Raw genomic sequence first — 18655 nt, forward strand, 5'->3', positions numbered from 1 at the left:
ATGCATATTTTTGTGACCCAAGTTGTTTATATGGATGGGGTCTTGTAAAAAAATTTTTTTTCTCAGGGTCACACACCTTTGAGACCATCTTGCTGTTAGCTGTTAAATGTCCCATTTTAGATGAGGAGAACAATACTATAGAATAAAATACGTCAAATCTAAGGTTACACAAAGAGTAAATATTGAATCCCAGGTTTTTAAAAAGGCATTTTGATCTTCGATCCTGAGCTATATGAGAACACAGAGAAGGCGTGACCCTGGGTGTTCCCCAAATAAGTTGGAGACACTAGAAATGGTAGAAGATCTTGCCATGTAGATGTGTGAGCAGGAATGGGGTGGGTGGAGGTAAATTCCAGAGAAACGTGGCACTAAATGCCAGTAAGCTGAGTCTGTATTATTTCAGGACTGAAGGGACATTGGGATTACTCCTGCAACTGGCGAGCTCATCAGTTAATGTGTTTCTCCAAACTTTAAGTGAATAGGAAACTGGAGGAAAGCAACAGAATTTTCACTCTCTTTAATCCCAATATGAAACCTTCCCTTCTTTTCAGAGTTCTTCCAGGAGAAGGACTTTTAGAGCTCTTTGCTTCCCACCTGCAACTCTGTGTAAGAGCTTATGCAAGAGATCCTTGAGAGTGTTTTAAGTTAGGGCTTTGTTTCTCATGGGAACATGAGAGAAAGCGGAAAAAACCTCCAACTTGTTTAGTGAGAAAACATGACCTCCATGCTTTTCTCCCCTGGGGCGAGTCAAGTGGTCGTGACTGAAATTCAGGTCCCTGTTTGGTGTATAAATATGTGTGTGTGCAAAAGCCACTGCCGCACTTGGTACAGCAAGGGGAACCACTGGCTCGGTGGACTCATTAGGTTTTCCAGTTTAATTTTAAACTCCAGGGAAATATCACAGATAACGTACAATGAAGCTGGTCACTGTGTTCCTGCTGGTGACCATCAGCATTTGCAGTTACTCTGGTAAGTAAGCTGGGAACATATGATATTTCTGTATTTTTCTGTTAACAGGAACACAACTGGTAAGCCTAGGCTCCCAGTGGAATATGGTGGAGGGAGTTTTAGAGCCACAGAATAGTAAGATCAGAAGGGACTTTAGATGTCCCCTGCTCCCAGCTCCAAGCTCTAACCCAATACAAGTACTATCCCTGGTGTATCCTACAAAGAAGTTAACCAGCCCCCACAGAAGTTCAACAAACGCACTTCAGTATTGAACTTCGGCCACCATTAATCTTCCTTAATTTTGAGTTAAGATCTGATTTTGTGACTTCTTTCTTTTATGTTTCTGAAACTATATGGAGTCATTCTTGCTATCACCTCTAATCAGTTTGCAGCGTTGGTTCTCTTGAGACATAGCTACGTTTATCTCTTCACACAATCAGTGGGTATTTGTTGAATAGCTATAAGCCATTGGTCACTGGATAGGCATTCGAAGATTCAGACCTGAATCAGACATAAATATTGTTCTCAAGGTTCTTATAGTCTGGCAAGGGAGAGAAGACTTCTACAGGTCACTGCCGTACTAGACCAGTCATTAATGCACAATGACAATACAGACAGAGCTCTGTGGGAGAGCTGAGGGGTGAACAGTTCCATTTCTAGGTAGGGTATAGAGGCTGATTTCTTGGAGAATGGGAACTGATCCTTTCTTTTTGGAGGGAGTCATTTTAACTATAGGAAGAGATATTTGGGCGCATCTGCAAAATCCATCATAATGGCCACTGCTCATTTGGAGAACAAAAAGCTTTGAGGGTCTCCCCTCTGGAATATGTAAGTACATACAGAGAAGACAGTCACCAAAGTGTTGAAAATAAGAAGTACAGAGATTAATCATGAGAAACTGTGATACCCATGCCTACATTGGCAACTTTGGCTTGTGAATTTTTTTTGAATTTTTGAACTAATTTGTAACTTCATCAGTTTTGGCTATTTTGTTGTCCTTTGGTGTCTAAGGACACATGGGAAGAGGTGGCAGCAGAAAGATGGGTGGAGGGGAAATAAATATCCCCCTTCTGGGGGAGAGTTTTGGAGGGAAAGTGGGTGGTAGAAGATGAAGGAGAAATAGCTGCACAAGCTCCATTTTTATGATTTGAATGGGAAAATAAAAAGTATTACAAAGAGAATGAAGTACTGGCAGGGTCTTAGCCAGCAGGAGGATGTGTGTCTCATGTGTGTGCTTCTGCATGTGTGTATTTATACATACGCAAATGTGTTTTGTAAAAATATGTATCATAAGCATTTTCCTCATTCTCTAACCTCTTCTATGTGAAAGTTATCTTTCTAAAGCTGAAGATATAAAATGCAATTATTCCATATAAGAACCTTGATAGCTCCCCATTACCCTTGGGGAAAAAAGTCTCAAACTCATCTGTATGACATTCAAGGCTTTGAAAATCCGCCCCACCCAAGTTGCAGCCTAACCTTCTTTATCCCTCCTCAGCACACCCCACTGGAATTCTGAAGAAGACTCACCATCCTGTGTATGCACTTTCACCTTAATATCTCAATGCCTTGGTTAATTTTTTTCCTCTTTAAAATGCTGCTCCCCTTCTTTACCTGTGATCCTGACATTTGCCTCAAGACACATCTCCTGCAACATCTATTCTTGGAAGATTCCTGTAGCGTTCTCCTACGTTAGAATTAATCATCACTTCTTTTGTGTTTCCATAGAGCTTTGTCCATAATATTAGCATAGCACATGCTGCACTGTGGCATACACAAATCTTTTTTGTCCACCAGACTGTGTGGGTTCTCTGAGTGGAATATCTTGTTTTATTCGTCTGTGTATCTGCACCAACTGGCATAGAGTCTCTGTTCACTTATGTTTGTAGCATTGAGTTGGACTGGTTGGGAGCAGTTTCCTGGGCTGTGGTTGGGTCCATTCATGTCTCCAAATGGAGGTTCATTATGGCATCTTCCCTTTGGTTTCAAACTTGTGGGCTGTGGAGACAGCCACATGCAAACTATACTCCCATCTAGTCAATCACCAGTATCTTTTGAGTGCTTACTATATGCCAGGGTCTGTGCTAGGCATAGGGTATGGTAGTGAATAAAACTCAAATTTCTTATTCTCATGGATCCTACATTCTAGTGAGAGGATGAAGGCAAAGTAAAGAAATGAATAAAGATTTAATACTTTAAGTAGTGGTAAGAAAAAATAAAGATAGAGGGTGACGGGTGATACCATTTTAGATACATCTCTGAGAATGTAACATCTGAGGAGAGACCAAACAAGGAAGAAAGGCATGTAGTTATCTGGGGAAAGAAAGTTCTAGAGAGATGGAATGGGAGGGGCAAAGGTCTGGAAGCAGATGTTTTCATGAGAAATCAAGATGAGTAGGGCTGGAATGGAGCCATTGATGGAGAGAGTGGAAGGTGGTGAGGTCATAGGAACTGGAAGTGCCTTGTTTTACTTGGGATCTCTTTTGCTCTGCAGCTACCGCCTTCTTCATCAACAGTTTGCCACTTCCTGTCAACAAGGTTTTACCTTTACCTCTGGACAACGATCTCCCCCTCATGGACCCACTTAAGCTTCTTCTGAAAACTCTGGGCATTTCTGTTGAGCACCTTGTGGAAGGGCTAAGGAAGTGTGTGAGTGAGCTGGGACCAGAGGCCTCTGAGGCCGTGAAGAAACTGCTGGTAACTGCAGCTTGTGGGGCTAACTCATCAAAGGGCAGGGCTTAGTCACCCTGAGTGCTCAACCTCTCCACCCCACTTCCACCCCACCTTGTTCTCATTTGTGAACCTGTATTTCCCCCTTGCTTACTGTACTCATACACATTTTGCATGTCCTTGAATCTCAAGGAAAGTGCAATATCCACACTTCTAGAAGGAATTTTTGAATGAGAGAGACGTATGCTAGTCGTGAAATGTATGCCACTTCCCAGCTTTGTGATTCTGGATGGGACTTAACCACTCTGACCTTTTGTTTCTTTGTAAGTAAAATGGTAGCGAAATAGGATAGTGACTATTTTTGGTGATGTGCTAATGATATGTAGCTGCTCTTATTTTTAATATTGCCTTTTTGACTTTCAGGAGGCACTCTCACATTTGGTGTGACAGCAGAAAAAAGCAAGAGTGGAGGAGGGAAGGAGATGATGCTCTCCTCCTCCCTGGCTGAAACTCCTTCCATCCTAAAATTCAGTGACTCCTGAAAAGAATGAATAAAGCAATGAACAGACTTCAGTTTGTCCTATTTTTATTTGGGGAGCTCTCTTCAGAAGGGCCTAACTAGATAATTTTTTCCTTGGGTTATAAACTCTAGAGAGCCTGTTGTTATAAAGACAACTCGCATTTTCAGTAAGGCGTAATGATTTTTTCCATCTCCTTATCTCTAACTTGAACGTCTCCATTTTCTTCAACCATTGTTTATCTGACAATGTTTCCAGATGCCTTATGTTCCTATTCCCCTACTTCTAAGGAATTTTTTTTTTAAGCCTTAAAATAAAAGCACTTTATTTGATTATAATTCTGCAGTTTGCCTTGGATTCCCCTGGGTAGTTCTTCCACTGGTGTTACCTGGTGACACTCTGATAGTTTGGATAGAGTAGATGCTCCAAAACATGAAAAGATGCTCAACATCACTAATTATTAGAGAAATGCAAGTCACAGCTACAATGAGATATCACCTCACACTGGTCAGAATGGCCATCATCACAAAATCTACGAACAATAAATGCTGGAGAGGGTGTGAAGAAAAGGGAAGTTTTACAAGCTTCATTTGTTTGGAGTCTACATCACCAGAATGTGAGGTTTGATTAAGTTAGCAGTTATATTAGTGCCACCCCATAGCTTCACAGACCCTTCCACCAAGTTAGGCCTCTACTACGTCATTCTCTGGCAAATGGTTCTGAACTATCCTTTCCTTTCCTCAGTGCTACCGTGTACTATGATTCCAGAATCATCTTTTCCAAGACATAATTCTGGCTCTATACGACCACCTATAAAATAGATTTCAAGCTCCTTAGCATGGCATACAAGGTCTTTCATGATCTGGCCTTACTTTACATGTCTAGTCTCATCAATATTCCTTTCTTCACATGTGCTCCAGCCCCAGCCATGCTAAAGAGATAACTAAATCTCTTTGCTGCTAACACTCTTTTTTTTTTTTTTTTTTTTTTAAATTTATTTTATTTTTATTTATTTATGGCTGTGTTGGGTCTTCGTTTCTGTGCGAGGGCTTTCTCTAGTTGTGGCAAGCGGGGGCCACTCTTCATCGCGGTGCGCGGGCCTCTCACTATCGCGGCCTCTCTCGTTGCGGAGCACAGGCTCCAGACGCGCAGGCTCAGTAGTTGTGGCTCACGGGCCCAGTTGCTCCGCGGCATGTGGGATCTTCCCAGACCAGGGCTCGAACCCGTGTCCCCTGCATTGGCAGGCAGGTTCTCAACTGCTGCGCCACCAGGGAAGCCCCGCTGCTAACACTCTTATGCCTTAATGAAAAAACTCAAGCTTCTTCCCACCTACAATGTCTGCCCCAGTCTGCCTCCAGACTTGGGCTTGTGCCAATCTTGGGGCTATTTGCCCTTAGATCCATTCCCCATGCTTTCCATGCTCTGCTCCATATTAGGGGGAGGGAGGGGACATGATGCTGACCCTTGCAGGTGGTTCCCAGGTCAGTTTCTCAGGTTCCCATGTCAGTTGATATTTGGGCTGCATTCTGCCCCAGAAGGCCCAGGCAGGAGATGGGAGGTGGGAAAAGGGGAAAGGCCAGAGTGTGGCCTCCCCTCTCTCTCTCTCTCTCTCTCTATTTGGGAGAAGTCTCTGGAAGTGCCTGCACTATGTCTGAGCCACCAGGTCCTGCTGGATAAGTTTATATTTGTTTCAGCTTTTGGCAGGTGACTCCAGTCCCTGGACTCTTGTTACACCATCTCTTCTTTTTCTCTCCAGCTGAAGTTCATACTGGCTTCCTGCTGTTATCAGTTTCTAAGCTGCCTCACCATCACCTATTTGATTTTTTTAGGTCTTCTATCATCTACTGAGTCAATTCTGTGCATTACATTCCCTCTGTTCTAAGCATATAAATAGTTTCTGTTTCCTGGTTGGTTCCTGACTAATATAGTATTAACTTCATCTCCTCTGTGAAGATTACCTTGATTCCTGCTATTTCTTTTTATTTATTTATTTATTTATATTAGAGTATAGTTGCTTTACACTGCTGTGTCAGTTTCTGCTGTAGAGCAAAGTGAATCCGCCATACGTACACATATACCTCCTCTACTTTGGATTTCCTTCCCATTTAGGTCACCACAGAGCACCGAGTAGAGTTCCCAGTGCTACACAGTAGGTTCTCACTAGTTATCTATTTTATACATAGTAGTGTAAACATGTCAATCCCAATCTCCTAGTTCATCCCACTGAACCCCCTCTCCCCCTTGGTATCCATACGTTTGTTCTCTACATCTGTGTCTCTATTTCTGCTGTGCAAATAAGATCATTTATACCATTTTTCTAGATTCCACATATATGCGTTAATATACGATATTGGTTTTTCTCTTTCTGACTTACCTCACTCTGTATGACACTCTCTAGGCCCATCCATGTCTCTGCAAATGACACAATTTCATTCTTTTTTATGACCATTGTATATACATTCCACATCTTCTTTATCCATTCCTCGGTTGATGGACTTTTAGGTTGCTTTCATGTCCTGGCTATTGTAAATAGTGCTGCAATGAACATTGGGGTGCATGTGTCTTTTTGAATTATGGTTTTCTCAGGGTATATGCCCAGTAGTGGGATTGCTGGGTCGTATGGTAGTTCTATTTTTAGTTTTTTAAGGAACCTCCATACTGTTCTCCATAGTGGCTGTATCTATTTACATTCCCACCAACAGTGTTAGAGGGTTCCCTTTTCTTCACAACCTCTCCAGCATTTGTTGTTTGTAGATTTTGTGATGATGGCCAATCTGACCGGTGTGAGTTGATACCTCATTGTAGTTTTGATTTGCATTTCTCTGATAATTAGTTATGTTGATCTTTTCATGTGTTTTGTTGGTCATCTGTATGTCTTCTTTGGAGAAATGTCTATTTAGGTCTTCTGAAAATTTTTTGATTGGATTGTTTGGTTTTTTTTTATATTGAACTGCATGAGCTGTTTGTATATTTTGGAGATTAATCCTTTGTCAGTTGTTTCATTTGCAAATATTTTCTCCCATTCTGAGGATTGTCGTTTTGTCTTGTTTATTGTTTCCTTTGCTGTGCAAAATCTTTTAAGTTTCATTCGGTCCCATTTCTTTATTTTTGTTTATATCTTCATTACTCTAGGAGGTGGATCAAAAAAGATCTTGCTGTGATTTATGTCATAGAGTGTTCTGCCTATGTTTTCCTCTAAGAATTTTATAGCGTCTGACCTTACATTTAGGTCTTTAATCCATTTTGAGTTTATTTTTGTGTATGGTGTTAAAGAGTATTCTAACTTCATTCTTTTACATGTAGCTGTCCAGTTTTCCCAGCACCACTTATTGAAGAGGCTGTCTTTTCTCTATTGTATATTCTTGCCTGCTTTGTCATAGATTAGGTGACCATCAGTGTGTGGGTATATCTCTGGGCTTTCTATCCTGTTCCATTGATCTATATTTCTGTTTTTGTGCTAGTACCATACTGTCTTGATTACTGTAGCTTTGTAGTATAGTCTGAAGTCAGTCTAATTCCTCCAACTCTGTTTTTCTTTCTTGAGATTGCTTTGGCTATTTGGGGTTTTTTGTGTTTCTGTGCAAATTGTAAAATTTTTTGGTTCTAATTCTGTGAAAAATGCCATTGGTAATTTGATATGGATTGCACTGAATCTGTAATTGCCTTGGGTAATATAGTCATTTTCACAATATTGATTCTTCCAATCCAAGAACATGGTATATCTCTCCATCTGTTTGTGTCATCTTTGATTTCTTTCATCAATATCTTATAGTTTTCTGCGAACAGGTCTTTCGCTTCCTTAGGTAGGTTTAGTCCTAGGTATTTTATTCTCTTTGTTGCAATGGTGAATGGGATTGTTTCCTTAATTTCTCTTTCTGATTTTTCTTTGTTAGTGTATAGGAATGCAAGAGATTTCTTTGTATTAATTTTGTATCCTGCAACTTTACTCAATTCATTGATGATCTTTAGTATAGTAGTTTTCTGGTGGCATCTTTAGGATTTTCTATGTATAGTATCATGTCATGTGCAAACAGTGACAGTTTTACTTCTTCTTTTCCAATTTGGATTCCTTTTATTTCTTTTTATTCTCTGATTGCCGTGGCTAGGACTTCCAAAACTATGTTGAATAAGAGTGGCAAGAGTGGACACCCTTGTCTTGTTCCTGATCTTAGAGGAAGTGCTTTCAGTTTTTTACCATTGAGAATGATGTTTGCTGTGGGTTTGTCATATATGGCCTTTATTATGTTGAGGTAGTTTCCTTCTATGCCCATTTTCAGAGAGTTTCTATCATAAATGGGTGTTTAATTTTGTCAAAAGCTTTTTCAGCATCTACTGAGATGTTCATATGGGTTTTATTCTTCAATGTGTTAATAGAGCATATCACATTGATTGATTTGCATATATTGAAGAATCCTGGCATTCCTGGGATAAATCCCACTTGATCATGGTGTATGATCCCATTAATGTGTTGTTGGATTTGGTTGGCTAGTATTTTGTTGAGGATTTTTGCATCTATGTTCATCAGTGATATTGGCCTGTAATTTTCTTTTTTTGTGGTATCTTTGGTTTTGGTATCAGGGTGATAATGGCCTTTTAGAATGAACTTGGGAGGTTCCTCCTTCTGCAATTTTTGGAAGAGTTTGAGAAGGATAGGTGTTAGCTCTTCCCTAAATGTTTAATAGAGTTCGCCAGTGAAGCCATCTGGTCCTGGACTTTTGTTTGTTGGAAGATTTTTAATTGCAGTTTCAATTTCATTACTTGTGATTGGTCTGTTCATATTTTCTATTTCTTCCTGATTCAGTCTTGGAAGGTTGTACTTTTCTAAGAATCTGTCCATTTCTTCCAGGTTGTCATTTTATTGGCATATAGTTGCTTGTAGTAATCACTTATGATTCTTTGTATTTCTTCAGTGTCAGTTGTTACTTCTCCTTTTTCATTTCTAATTTTATTGATTTCAGTCCTCTCCCTTTTTTTCTTGATGAGTCTGGCTAAAAGTTTATCAATTTTGTTTATCTTCTCAAAGAACCAGCTTTTAGTTTCATTGATCTTTGCTATTGTCTTCTTCTTTTCTATTTCACTTATTTCTCCTCTGATCTTCATGATTTCTTTCCTTCTACTAACTTTGGGGTTTTTGTTGTTGTTGTTGTGCTTCTTTCTCTAGTTGCTTTAGGTGTAAGATTAGGTTGTTTATTTGAGTTTTTTCTTGTTTCTTGAGGTAAGATTATATTGCTATAAACTTCCCTCTTAGAACTGCTTTTGCTGCATCCCATAGGTTTTGGGTCCTCGTGTTTTCATTATCATTTGTTCCTAGTTATTTTTGATATCCTCTTTGATTTCTTGGTTATTTAGTAGCATATTGTTTAGCCTCCACGTGCTTGTGTTTTTTACAGTTTTTTTGCTGTAATTGATTTCTAATCTCATACGTTGTAGTCAGAAAAGATGCTTGATACAATTTCAATTTTCTTAAATTTACTGAGGCTTTTTTTGTGACCCAAGATGTGATCTATCCTGGAGAATGTTCCGTGTACACTTGAAAAGAAAGTATATTCTGATGTTTTCAGATGGAATGTCCTATAAATATCAATTAAGTCTATCTGGTCTAATGTGTCATTTAAAGCTTGTGTTTTCTTATTAATTTTCTGTCTAAATGATCTATCCATTGGTGTAAGTGGAGTGTTATAGTCCCCCACTATTATGGTGTTACTGTCAGTTTCCCGTTTTATGGCTGTTAGTATTTGCCTTATGTATTGGAGTGTGTGTTGGTGTGTAAATATTTACAAATGTTATATCTTCTTCTTGGAATGATCCCTTGATCATTATGTAGTGACCTTCTTTGTCTCTTGTAATAGTCTTTATTTTAAAGTCTATTTTGTCTGATATGAATATTGCTACTCCAGCTTTCTTTTGATTTGCATTTGCGTGGAATATCTTTTCCCATCCCCTCACTTTCAGTCTGTATGTGTCCCTAGGTCTGAAGTGGGTCTCTTGTAGACAGCATATATATGGGTCTTGTTTTTGTATCCATTCAGGCAGTCTGTGTCTTTTGATTGGAGCATTTAATCCATTTACATTTAAGGTAATTATCGATATGTATGTTCCTATTACCATTTTCTGAATTGTTTTGAGTTTGTTTTTGTAGGTCTTTTTGTTCTCTTGTGTTTCCTGCCTACAGAAGTTCCTTTAGCATTTGGTGTAGAGCTGAATTCTCTTAGCTTTTGCTTGTCTGTAAAGCTTTTGATTTCTCTGTCGAATCTGAATGAGATCCTTGCTGGGTAGAGTAATCTTGCTTGTAGGTTTTTCCCTTTCATCACTTTAAATATATCCTCCCTTCTGGCATGCAGAGTTTCTGCTGAAAAATCAGCTGATAACATTATGGGGATGCCCTTGTATGTTTTTTGTTACTTTTCCCTTGCTGCTTTAAAAATTTCTTTTGTATTTAATTTTTGATAGTTTGCTTAATATGTGTCTTGGCATGTTTCTCCTTGGATTTATCCTGTATGGGACTCTCTGCCCTTCCTGGACTTGACTGACTATTCCCTTTCCCATATTAGGGAAGTTTTCAACTATAACCACTTCAAATATTTTCTCAGACCCTTTCTCTTTCTCTTCTTCTTCTGGGACCATTATAATTCAAATGTTGTTGTGTTTAATGTTGTCCCAGAGCTGTCTGAGTCTGTCCTCATTTCTTTTTATTCTTTTTTCATTATTCTCTATGGCAGTTATTTCCACCATTCTATCTTGCAGCTCATTTATCCATTCTTCAGCCTCAGTTATTCTGCTATTGATTCCTTCTAGTGTATTTTTCATTTCAGTTATTGTGTTGTTCATCACTGATTGTTTGTTCTTTACTTCTTCTAGGTCCTAGTTAAACATTTCTTGTATCTTCTCAATCCTGCCTCCATTCTATTTCTGACATCTTGGATCATCTTTACTGTCATTACTCTGAATTCTTTTCCAGGTAGATTGCATATTTCCTTTTCATTTATTTGGTCTTGTGGGTTTTTACCTTGCTTTTTCATCTGCAATATATTTCTGTGTCATCTCATTTTGTCTAACTTACTGTGTTTGTTGTCTCCTTTCTGCAGGCTGCAGGGTTGTAGTTCTTCTTGCTTCTGTTGTCTGTCCCCTGGTAAGTGAGGTTGGTCCAGGGGCTGGTGTAGGCTTCCTGGTGAGAGGGACTAGTGCCTGTGCTCTGGTGGGTGGGGCTGAGTCTTTTCCCTCTGATGGGCAGGGGTGCATCATGTGGTGTGTTTTGGGGTGTCTGTGAACTTAGTACAGCTTTAGGCAGCCTGTCTACTGATGGGTGGGGCTGTGTTCCTGTCTTGCTGGTTGTTTAGTGTGAGGTGTCCAGCGCTGGAGCCTGCAGGCAGTTGGGTGGAGGTGGGTCTTGGTGTCAAGATGGATACCTCCAGAGAGCACATGCCGATTAATATTCCCTAGGCTAGGGAATTCTCTGGTGGTCCAGCGTCCTGGATTCAGCACTCCCACCCTGGCGGCCCAAGCCTGATCCTTTGCTGGGGAACCAAGCCACACAGTGCAGCCAGAGAAAAAAGAGAAAAAAAAAAAGAAAACAAAACAAACAAAACCCAAGACAAAGAGCAAAAACAAACAGCAACAATGATAACAACACACAAAAAAGAAGGAAAACAAACAGACAAACCAAACCCAAGAAAAATGATAAAACAAAACCAACCAAACAGGAACAAAGAAACAGACAAAAAAAAAAAGAAAACAAGAGAAGAAACAAAGAACTCAAAGATGAAAACAATCAATAAAGCCTAAACTAACAAAAACAAAAAAAGAAAAACAAAACAAAACAGAGAGCAAATAAAAAAAAGCAAAGAAAACATAAAACAAACACACAAAAATGATCCAACAAAACCAAAGAGCAAAAACAAGAAAAAACACACAAAACAACAAAAAAGTAAAGTAAAAATAGAAAAAATATATATTAAAAATAAAAAGTAAAAATAATAAGAACAACAACAACAACAGAACAAAATGAAACAAACAAAAAAAGAATAATAGTAATAATATTTTCCTGGGACTCTCAGTGTCCTTGCTCCCACAGTGAGCCACAGCCAACCCCTGCCTCTCCAAGAGGCCCCCCAGTACTTCTAGCTAGGTCTCTGGACCTGTTGTCGGCACTATGGGGCCAGCTCAGACTCTGACCTGGCCCGAATCCTGTGTGTACTTGCCCCCAGAGTCCACTGCTGCTAAAGCTAGACTGTTCTCAGTTGTGGGAACACTCATTGTCTATTCAGATATTCCACAGACACAGGATTTACCAAGCCAATCATGGGGACTTAATCTACAGCTTGTGCAGCTGCATGGAGAGATTTCTCTTCCTCTTACTTAGTCACACTGCCCCTGGGGCTCAGCTTTGGTTTTGGTCCCACCTCTGCATGTGCACCACCCTCAGGCGTCTGCTCCCCACCCAGGCGAGAGGGAGAGAAAGCAGCAGCTGATTGGGGCACACTTACTCACTCAGGCTGGGGAGGGGTATGGTGACGACAACTGGCGTGTGTGTGAAGTGGCAGAGACCAGCAGGCAGTTGCAACAGACTGGGGCATGCTCACTCTGGTGGGAGTCCCTTCCAATGCCTGCAGAGTCAGGGGCTGGCTTGTGAGGGTAGTGGCGGCCCTGCCCCTTATGCGCAACAATGGCACCTTGTTTCCTAGGCAGACCATTCTTCCTCTAGGGGCACTCCTGGCCGCAGAGTCACTCCCATTCCCTCTCTTGTATCTGCACAGCCAACATCAGTCCTCTCCCTGGATCCACTCTCTTAATCCCACGCTTAATCACTCAGCCCCTGCCAGCATTGGCAGATTACCATCTCAGGCAGGGGTGTCCAGAGCTGATTGCCAAGGAGGCTTTGGCATGGGTAGCACTCAGGACCCCAGAGCCTACATGGGCAGAGGAGGCCTTGGCTTGAGGGGTGGGTGAGCCTGCTCAGATGGCTGCCCCTCCCAGTACCCATGGAGGCTGAAGCCGGCAGGTGGGGAAGGGGGTTGCAGTTGTGGCCCTGCCCCTTGCGCGCCACTCAACAATGACGCCTTGCTTCTATGGTGTCCCAGGCTTCCTCTGCAGACTTTCCTGGTTGTGGAGCTCCTTAGTCCTGTCTCTTCAGGCTGTCTTTTCACAGCCAACAGCTGTCCCCTCACTGGGTCCACGCTTCAAACCTCACTTTCCAGCACCCAGCCCCTCTCTGCAACAGGAGACACACAACTCAGGCTGGGGTGTGCAGGGCTGTAACACAGACCGTGTGCACAGTTCTTACTTTCTCCTGCCTTCCACAGACTGTCTGCTGTGTACCCCTTTGATCCCCCAAAGGTCTCTTTCTGTCCCAGCTAATTTCCCCATGGTGCAGGGGTTTTTCTGAGTGCAGGAATCTCTCCTCACCTTCAATTTCCCGCCATGGTTGCTGGTCCCTTTTTTAATTCCTCTTTTCTTTTTTTCTTTCATCCTACTTAGCAAGGGGATTTTTCTTGTCCTTTTAGGTGTCCAAAGTTTTCTGCTAACGTTCAGCAGGTGTTCTGTGAGAATTGTTCCATTTGTCGATGGATTCTTGATGTACTTGTGAGGAGAGAAAAAGTCTGCAACCTCCTATCCCACCACCTTGACTCCTCCTCCTGCCATTTCTTAACCCCCGTGTTTTTTACAGCTAAAATTGTTGAACCTTGTGAAACTTCCTGTTTTCCTTTCTCACTTTGCCTGTGTCTACTAAGAACAGACTGGGTTGACCAGTTGTATTAATATATAACTCCAAATCTCAGGGGCTTACATCCACAACATTTAAATTTTTTTCTCATACTATATGGCCATCTTGGGTTGGCTATAGCTCTCCCCATGTTGTCTGAATTCTGTGACCCAGAACTGATGGAACAGTCTTTGTCTGGAGCATTCCTGATCATCATGGCTCATGAGGAAAGAGAACTTAGTGAACCATATGCTAATTTTTAAAGCTTCTTCTTGGAAGTGACCCTGTCCTGTTTCATTGACCAAAGCAAGTCACAAGACCATGCCTGACTTATTTAGGAAGGGCATATACATTTCTACAAATGGAAGGGTGCCAAATATGGGTTAACATAATGTAATTTACCACATTACTTGACTACTTCCAAGTAACTGCTACCTGCCATATCTCCACTCTACTTGTAATTTTCTGCTCTGCTGGATTTTCTTTCCTCCCACTTCTAGTATCCTTCTTACTATTTAACCATTATTTTTCTTTAAAACCATTAGTTTCTTTAAAATGGCCCTCATTATCCTGACTTCCTCTGAATGTTGATGCCTCCAAAACTTCTAAACTTGATTCCTCTTCTCTTTTCACTTTACATATAGCCTTCACTGGGGGTTTTCATGTGTTCCTGTAGCTGTCAATATAATCTCCATGTTAAGAACTCTAAAATCTATTGCTGCAACCTGTATTTTTCCTTTGAAGAGAAGAGATTCGATTACCCATAAATCACTTCCAACAGATGCTGTTTTTTAAAGTTCTGCTCAACAGACATTTATCTGGACTTCTTGTCTGTCTTTCAAAATACACTCTGATGTTCTAATTTCCTATCTCAATATATAGCACTATTTTCCTTGTTGTGTGGGTCAGAAACTTGGGAATAATTCTAAGTATTCCCTCTTCTCAGCCTTATTTTCTAATTGGTAAGAAAGCCCTGTTAATTATAAGCCTTTTCCATATCTATCATATACATATTTTCATTATCACTACAGCTGCTGCTTTTCCCAAAACCTTGTCATTCCTCTCCAGACTACTGTGTTAATCTCCCAAATGGCCTCTGTATTCCCAAAGCTGATCTTTTCCAATCTGTCAGCTGCACAAAAGGGAAAGTGATTTCTTAAAATACGAGTCACTCCCTAGCTTCAAACTCATTGAAAGTTTTTTAGTGCTGATTGAAAAAAAGTCAGACACTATTTTAAACCAACAAACATATTCAAAACACAGATTTAGACATACTTATTTTCATACTTATTTCAAAATCTCCTTTCTCAACTGTGAAATCAAATAGGAACTTGAACTTATTTATGTCTGTATTCTCAGCACATAGCACAGAGCTTGTAGGTAGTCAGCAATGGGTTGTGTTTTTGAATAGATGGATATCTTTCTGTTAAGTTTTATCTTGTTGGGTTGACCCTTTGTTCTCTCCCATCAGTCATATTATTAAGTTATTCATTACTATTTCTCCTAGCTTGCTGTGTTTTCCATATTTGAGAGGATGATTATGCCTTCATTCAAGGTGCTAAATGGAGAAGTCTGGGGAAAGAGTTCTGTGTCATGAAGTTTTGAGTAATAAATGTAATATAGCAGTCTATTGGGTCTGGAGGTTTTTTTTCTGGGTGTGTATCAAAGGGAATGACTTAGTTAAGAAGGAATTAGAAGACAGACTATGTTTAGGAACATAGGCAGAACCTGATGATTTTGGCAGAAGTTGATACAATTTATTATGAAAATAACACCAAAAGCTGCCAAAGATATAGAAAAATTGGATCACTAGTACATTGCTGGTGTGAATGTAAAAATGGTACAGCTACTCTGGAAAAATATTTTGACAATTTCTCAAAAAACTAAACATGGAACTACCATACAACCCAGCAATTGTACTCCCAGACATTTATCCAGAGAAATAAAATTTATATTTATGCAAAAACCAGTACACAAATGTTCATAGCAGTTTTATTTGTGATAGTCAAAACCTGGAAACTACCCAGTTGTCCTCCAATGGATGAATGGTTAAACAAACTGCTGTACATCTATCTATAGGACTGGAATACTATCATCAATAACCTGAGAATAAACTATTGATACACACAATAGCCTGGATGAATCTTCAGAGACTTATGCTAAGTGAAAAAAGTCAATTCCCAAAAGTTAAATACTGTATGATTCCATTTATATAAACATAAACATTCTCAAAATGACAAAATTACAGAAAAGGAAAACAAATTTGTGAGTTCCAGGGGCTAAGAAGGGGATGGGAGTAGGAGGGAAGTGAGTGTGCTATATAAGGGCCCCATGAGAAATTTTTATGGCGGTGGAAATGCTTTGTATCATGTATGTATTGATGTCAATATACTGGTTTTGATATTGTAGCATCGTTTTGCAAGATGTTGCCATTTGGAGAAACTTAATAGAGAATATGCAGTTCTTTCAACTGCACGTGACTCTATGATTATCAAAAAATACGAAGTTTAGTTAAAAATATTGTGGAGATAATCAGAATATAGAAATATATATTATATGCAATTTAATTAATATAAGTTATATTTCTGTATATGATATATATTTATATATTTTCATATATGTATAATTATATGTGTGTATAATTACATATGTAACTTGAATTCCTTTCTTTCATACGTTCAACAAACTAGAAGAAACCCGTTCACAGTTTTATATGATTTTTCAAAACATTTTCTGCACATTTAAAAGCATTCCTATATGAATAAGCCACACTGTATTTAAACTGACATCTATGTGAATACTTAAATCATTTCTAGTATATTTTTGTTATTATAAAGAGTTCTACAGTAAACATCCATATATTTGCATGTAGTTTTCTATTTATCTCTTCAGAAAAATCTTGGAAGTAGAAATACAATGCCGAGAATTCTTTAGTGTTTAAAATTTTGGTAGCTACTGACAAAGTTCCATGTAAAAGAGCAGTTGGGATCTGAGGTTATTGAGGTCAGAGAAGGTCCATTACCGAAGATGGATTAGGGACCAAAGACAATGCTTGGGGTATGATTGTTCTGCCTGAGAAAGCAATAAATCCCTTTTCGGCTTGATGTGTTGGAAGGTCTGGAGATGCAATACCTGAATCATATTATTTCTGGCCTCCATGTTTAAGTCAAGTAATACAAACAAACAGATAAAGTAAAATTTATTTGCTGCATTTTTTTAAATTTTGGAAAGGAGCCAGCTTAAAAGCTTGTAGCCTATTGAAGTAGATTAAAGACAGCAGGAGACACTCATAGGTTGTTAACAACATCAAAGGAGACATTTTATTTATATATCTATTCAAGATATAGAGTAAGAAATATCAGCACCTTCTATTTATTAAATTTTTCACTGGGAAACACAACTAAATGAAAATTATCTGATGTTCCTCCTTTCTAGTAACTACCTCTGGCTTTATTTTTATTTTTTTTTAATTTTTAAAAAATTTATTTATTTTTGGCTGTGTTGGGTCTTCGTTGCTGTGCGTGGGCTTTCTCTAGTTGTGGCGAGCGGGGGCTACTCTTTGTCGAGGTACGCAGGCTTCTCATTGTGGTGGCTTCTCTTGTTGCAGAGTACAGGCTCTAGGCGCACGGGCTTCAGTAGTTGTGGCACACGGGCTCAGTAGTTGTGGCTCGCGGGTTTAGTTGCTCCACGTCATGTGGGATCTTCCCAGACCAGGACTCGAACCTGTGTCCTCTGCACTGGCAGGCGGATTCTTAACCACTGCACCACTAGGGAAACCCCTACCTCTGGCTTTATTTTGAGCATCTTTAAAAAGTGCATTCTTTGCTCTGCCACTAGCTAGGTGGGTCTTTTGCTAATGAGAACTTTTTTCGTGATTAAATAATAGTAACCACTAATATGACTAATATGACTAATAGTAACCACTAATATGACTAATAGTTGGTTATTAAATATGTTCTCTATATTTTTAATTCCACAAGTGGTGATTGAATATTAATCACCGTATCTGTGCCAAAAATTGAGCACACAGTGGTAAACAAAATGAACATGGCCCCACAGATTTTACAGTCTAAAGAAAGACACAGAAACTGTGTGAGTAAACACAGGTAGGTAGATCATTACAAATTATGATCAGAACAATAAAAAAAAATAAGATTTTAAGAATGGTAACAGTGACAAGAAGTTCCCTGTTTTATTTTGAGTGGCTAAGGAAGTCCCTCTTTGGAAATGTCATTTAAGTTGGGACTTGAGCTTGTGAAGAAACCATCTTGGCCAAAGAATATTCTGGGTTGAGTTTCCTGAATGTGCAAATATCCTAAGAGTCATGGGCAGTTTTGTATCCAGTATCCCAATCTCCGTCAATGGCACCACCACAGGTCCAATTATATTAGTCAGACAACTGGGAGTCATTTTTGAAACCATGACACATATCCAACTCATCACCTTGTCCTATCAACCTCGCCTCCTAATATTCTCTTGAATCCTCCCACATGGCTCCATCTGCACTGATACTCCCTCATCCAAGTCTCTCTCTTCTCTTGTAAGAGCTTCCTAGAAGGTTTCCTTCTTCTACTCTGAACCCCTCAGTCTGGTCCTCACAGCAGCCAAGTGATCTTTTCAAAATGCAACAATGATCATTCTCATTCTAATGCCTAAAACCCTTTGGTGGCTTTCCATTGTTTTTGGAGTTAAGAATGAAATCCTGATTAAGCCTGTGAGTGCTGTAGGCCTAGCACTTGCTTTTCTCCCTTGCTCTCATTTGTTTCCCAGCCACCTTGACCTTCTGGCGTGAGGATGCCTGATACAGGGATTTTGCAAA

General features: G+C 39.7%; 1 protein-coding gene across 1 annotated transcript; it reads left to right on the top strand.

Moving 5' to 3' along the window:
• The first annotated feature begins 821 nt into the window (after nucleotides 1-821).
• SCGB3A2 (secretoglobin family 3A member 2) lies at nucleotides 822-4187 on the top strand. The gene is made up of 3 exons (XM_007194195.2): nucleotides 822-969; nucleotides 3443-3645; nucleotides 4042-4187. The coding sequence occupies exons 1-3, from the start codon at nucleotides 915-917 to the stop codon at nucleotides 4063-4065; spliced, it is 282 nt and encodes a 93-aa protein (XP_007194257.1). The 5' UTR covers nucleotides 822-914; the 3' UTR covers nucleotides 4066-4187.
• The last annotated feature ends 14468 nt before the right edge of the window (nucleotides 4188-18655 follow it).

Source organism: Balaenoptera acutorostrata, chromosome 2, assembly GCF_949987535.1.
Source record: "Balaenoptera acutorostrata chromosome 2, mBalAcu1.1, whole genome shotgun sequence".
In the NCBI taxonomy this organism is placed as follows: Eukaryota; Metazoa; Chordata; class Mammalia; order Artiodactyla; family Balaenopteridae; genus Balaenoptera; species Balaenoptera acutorostrata.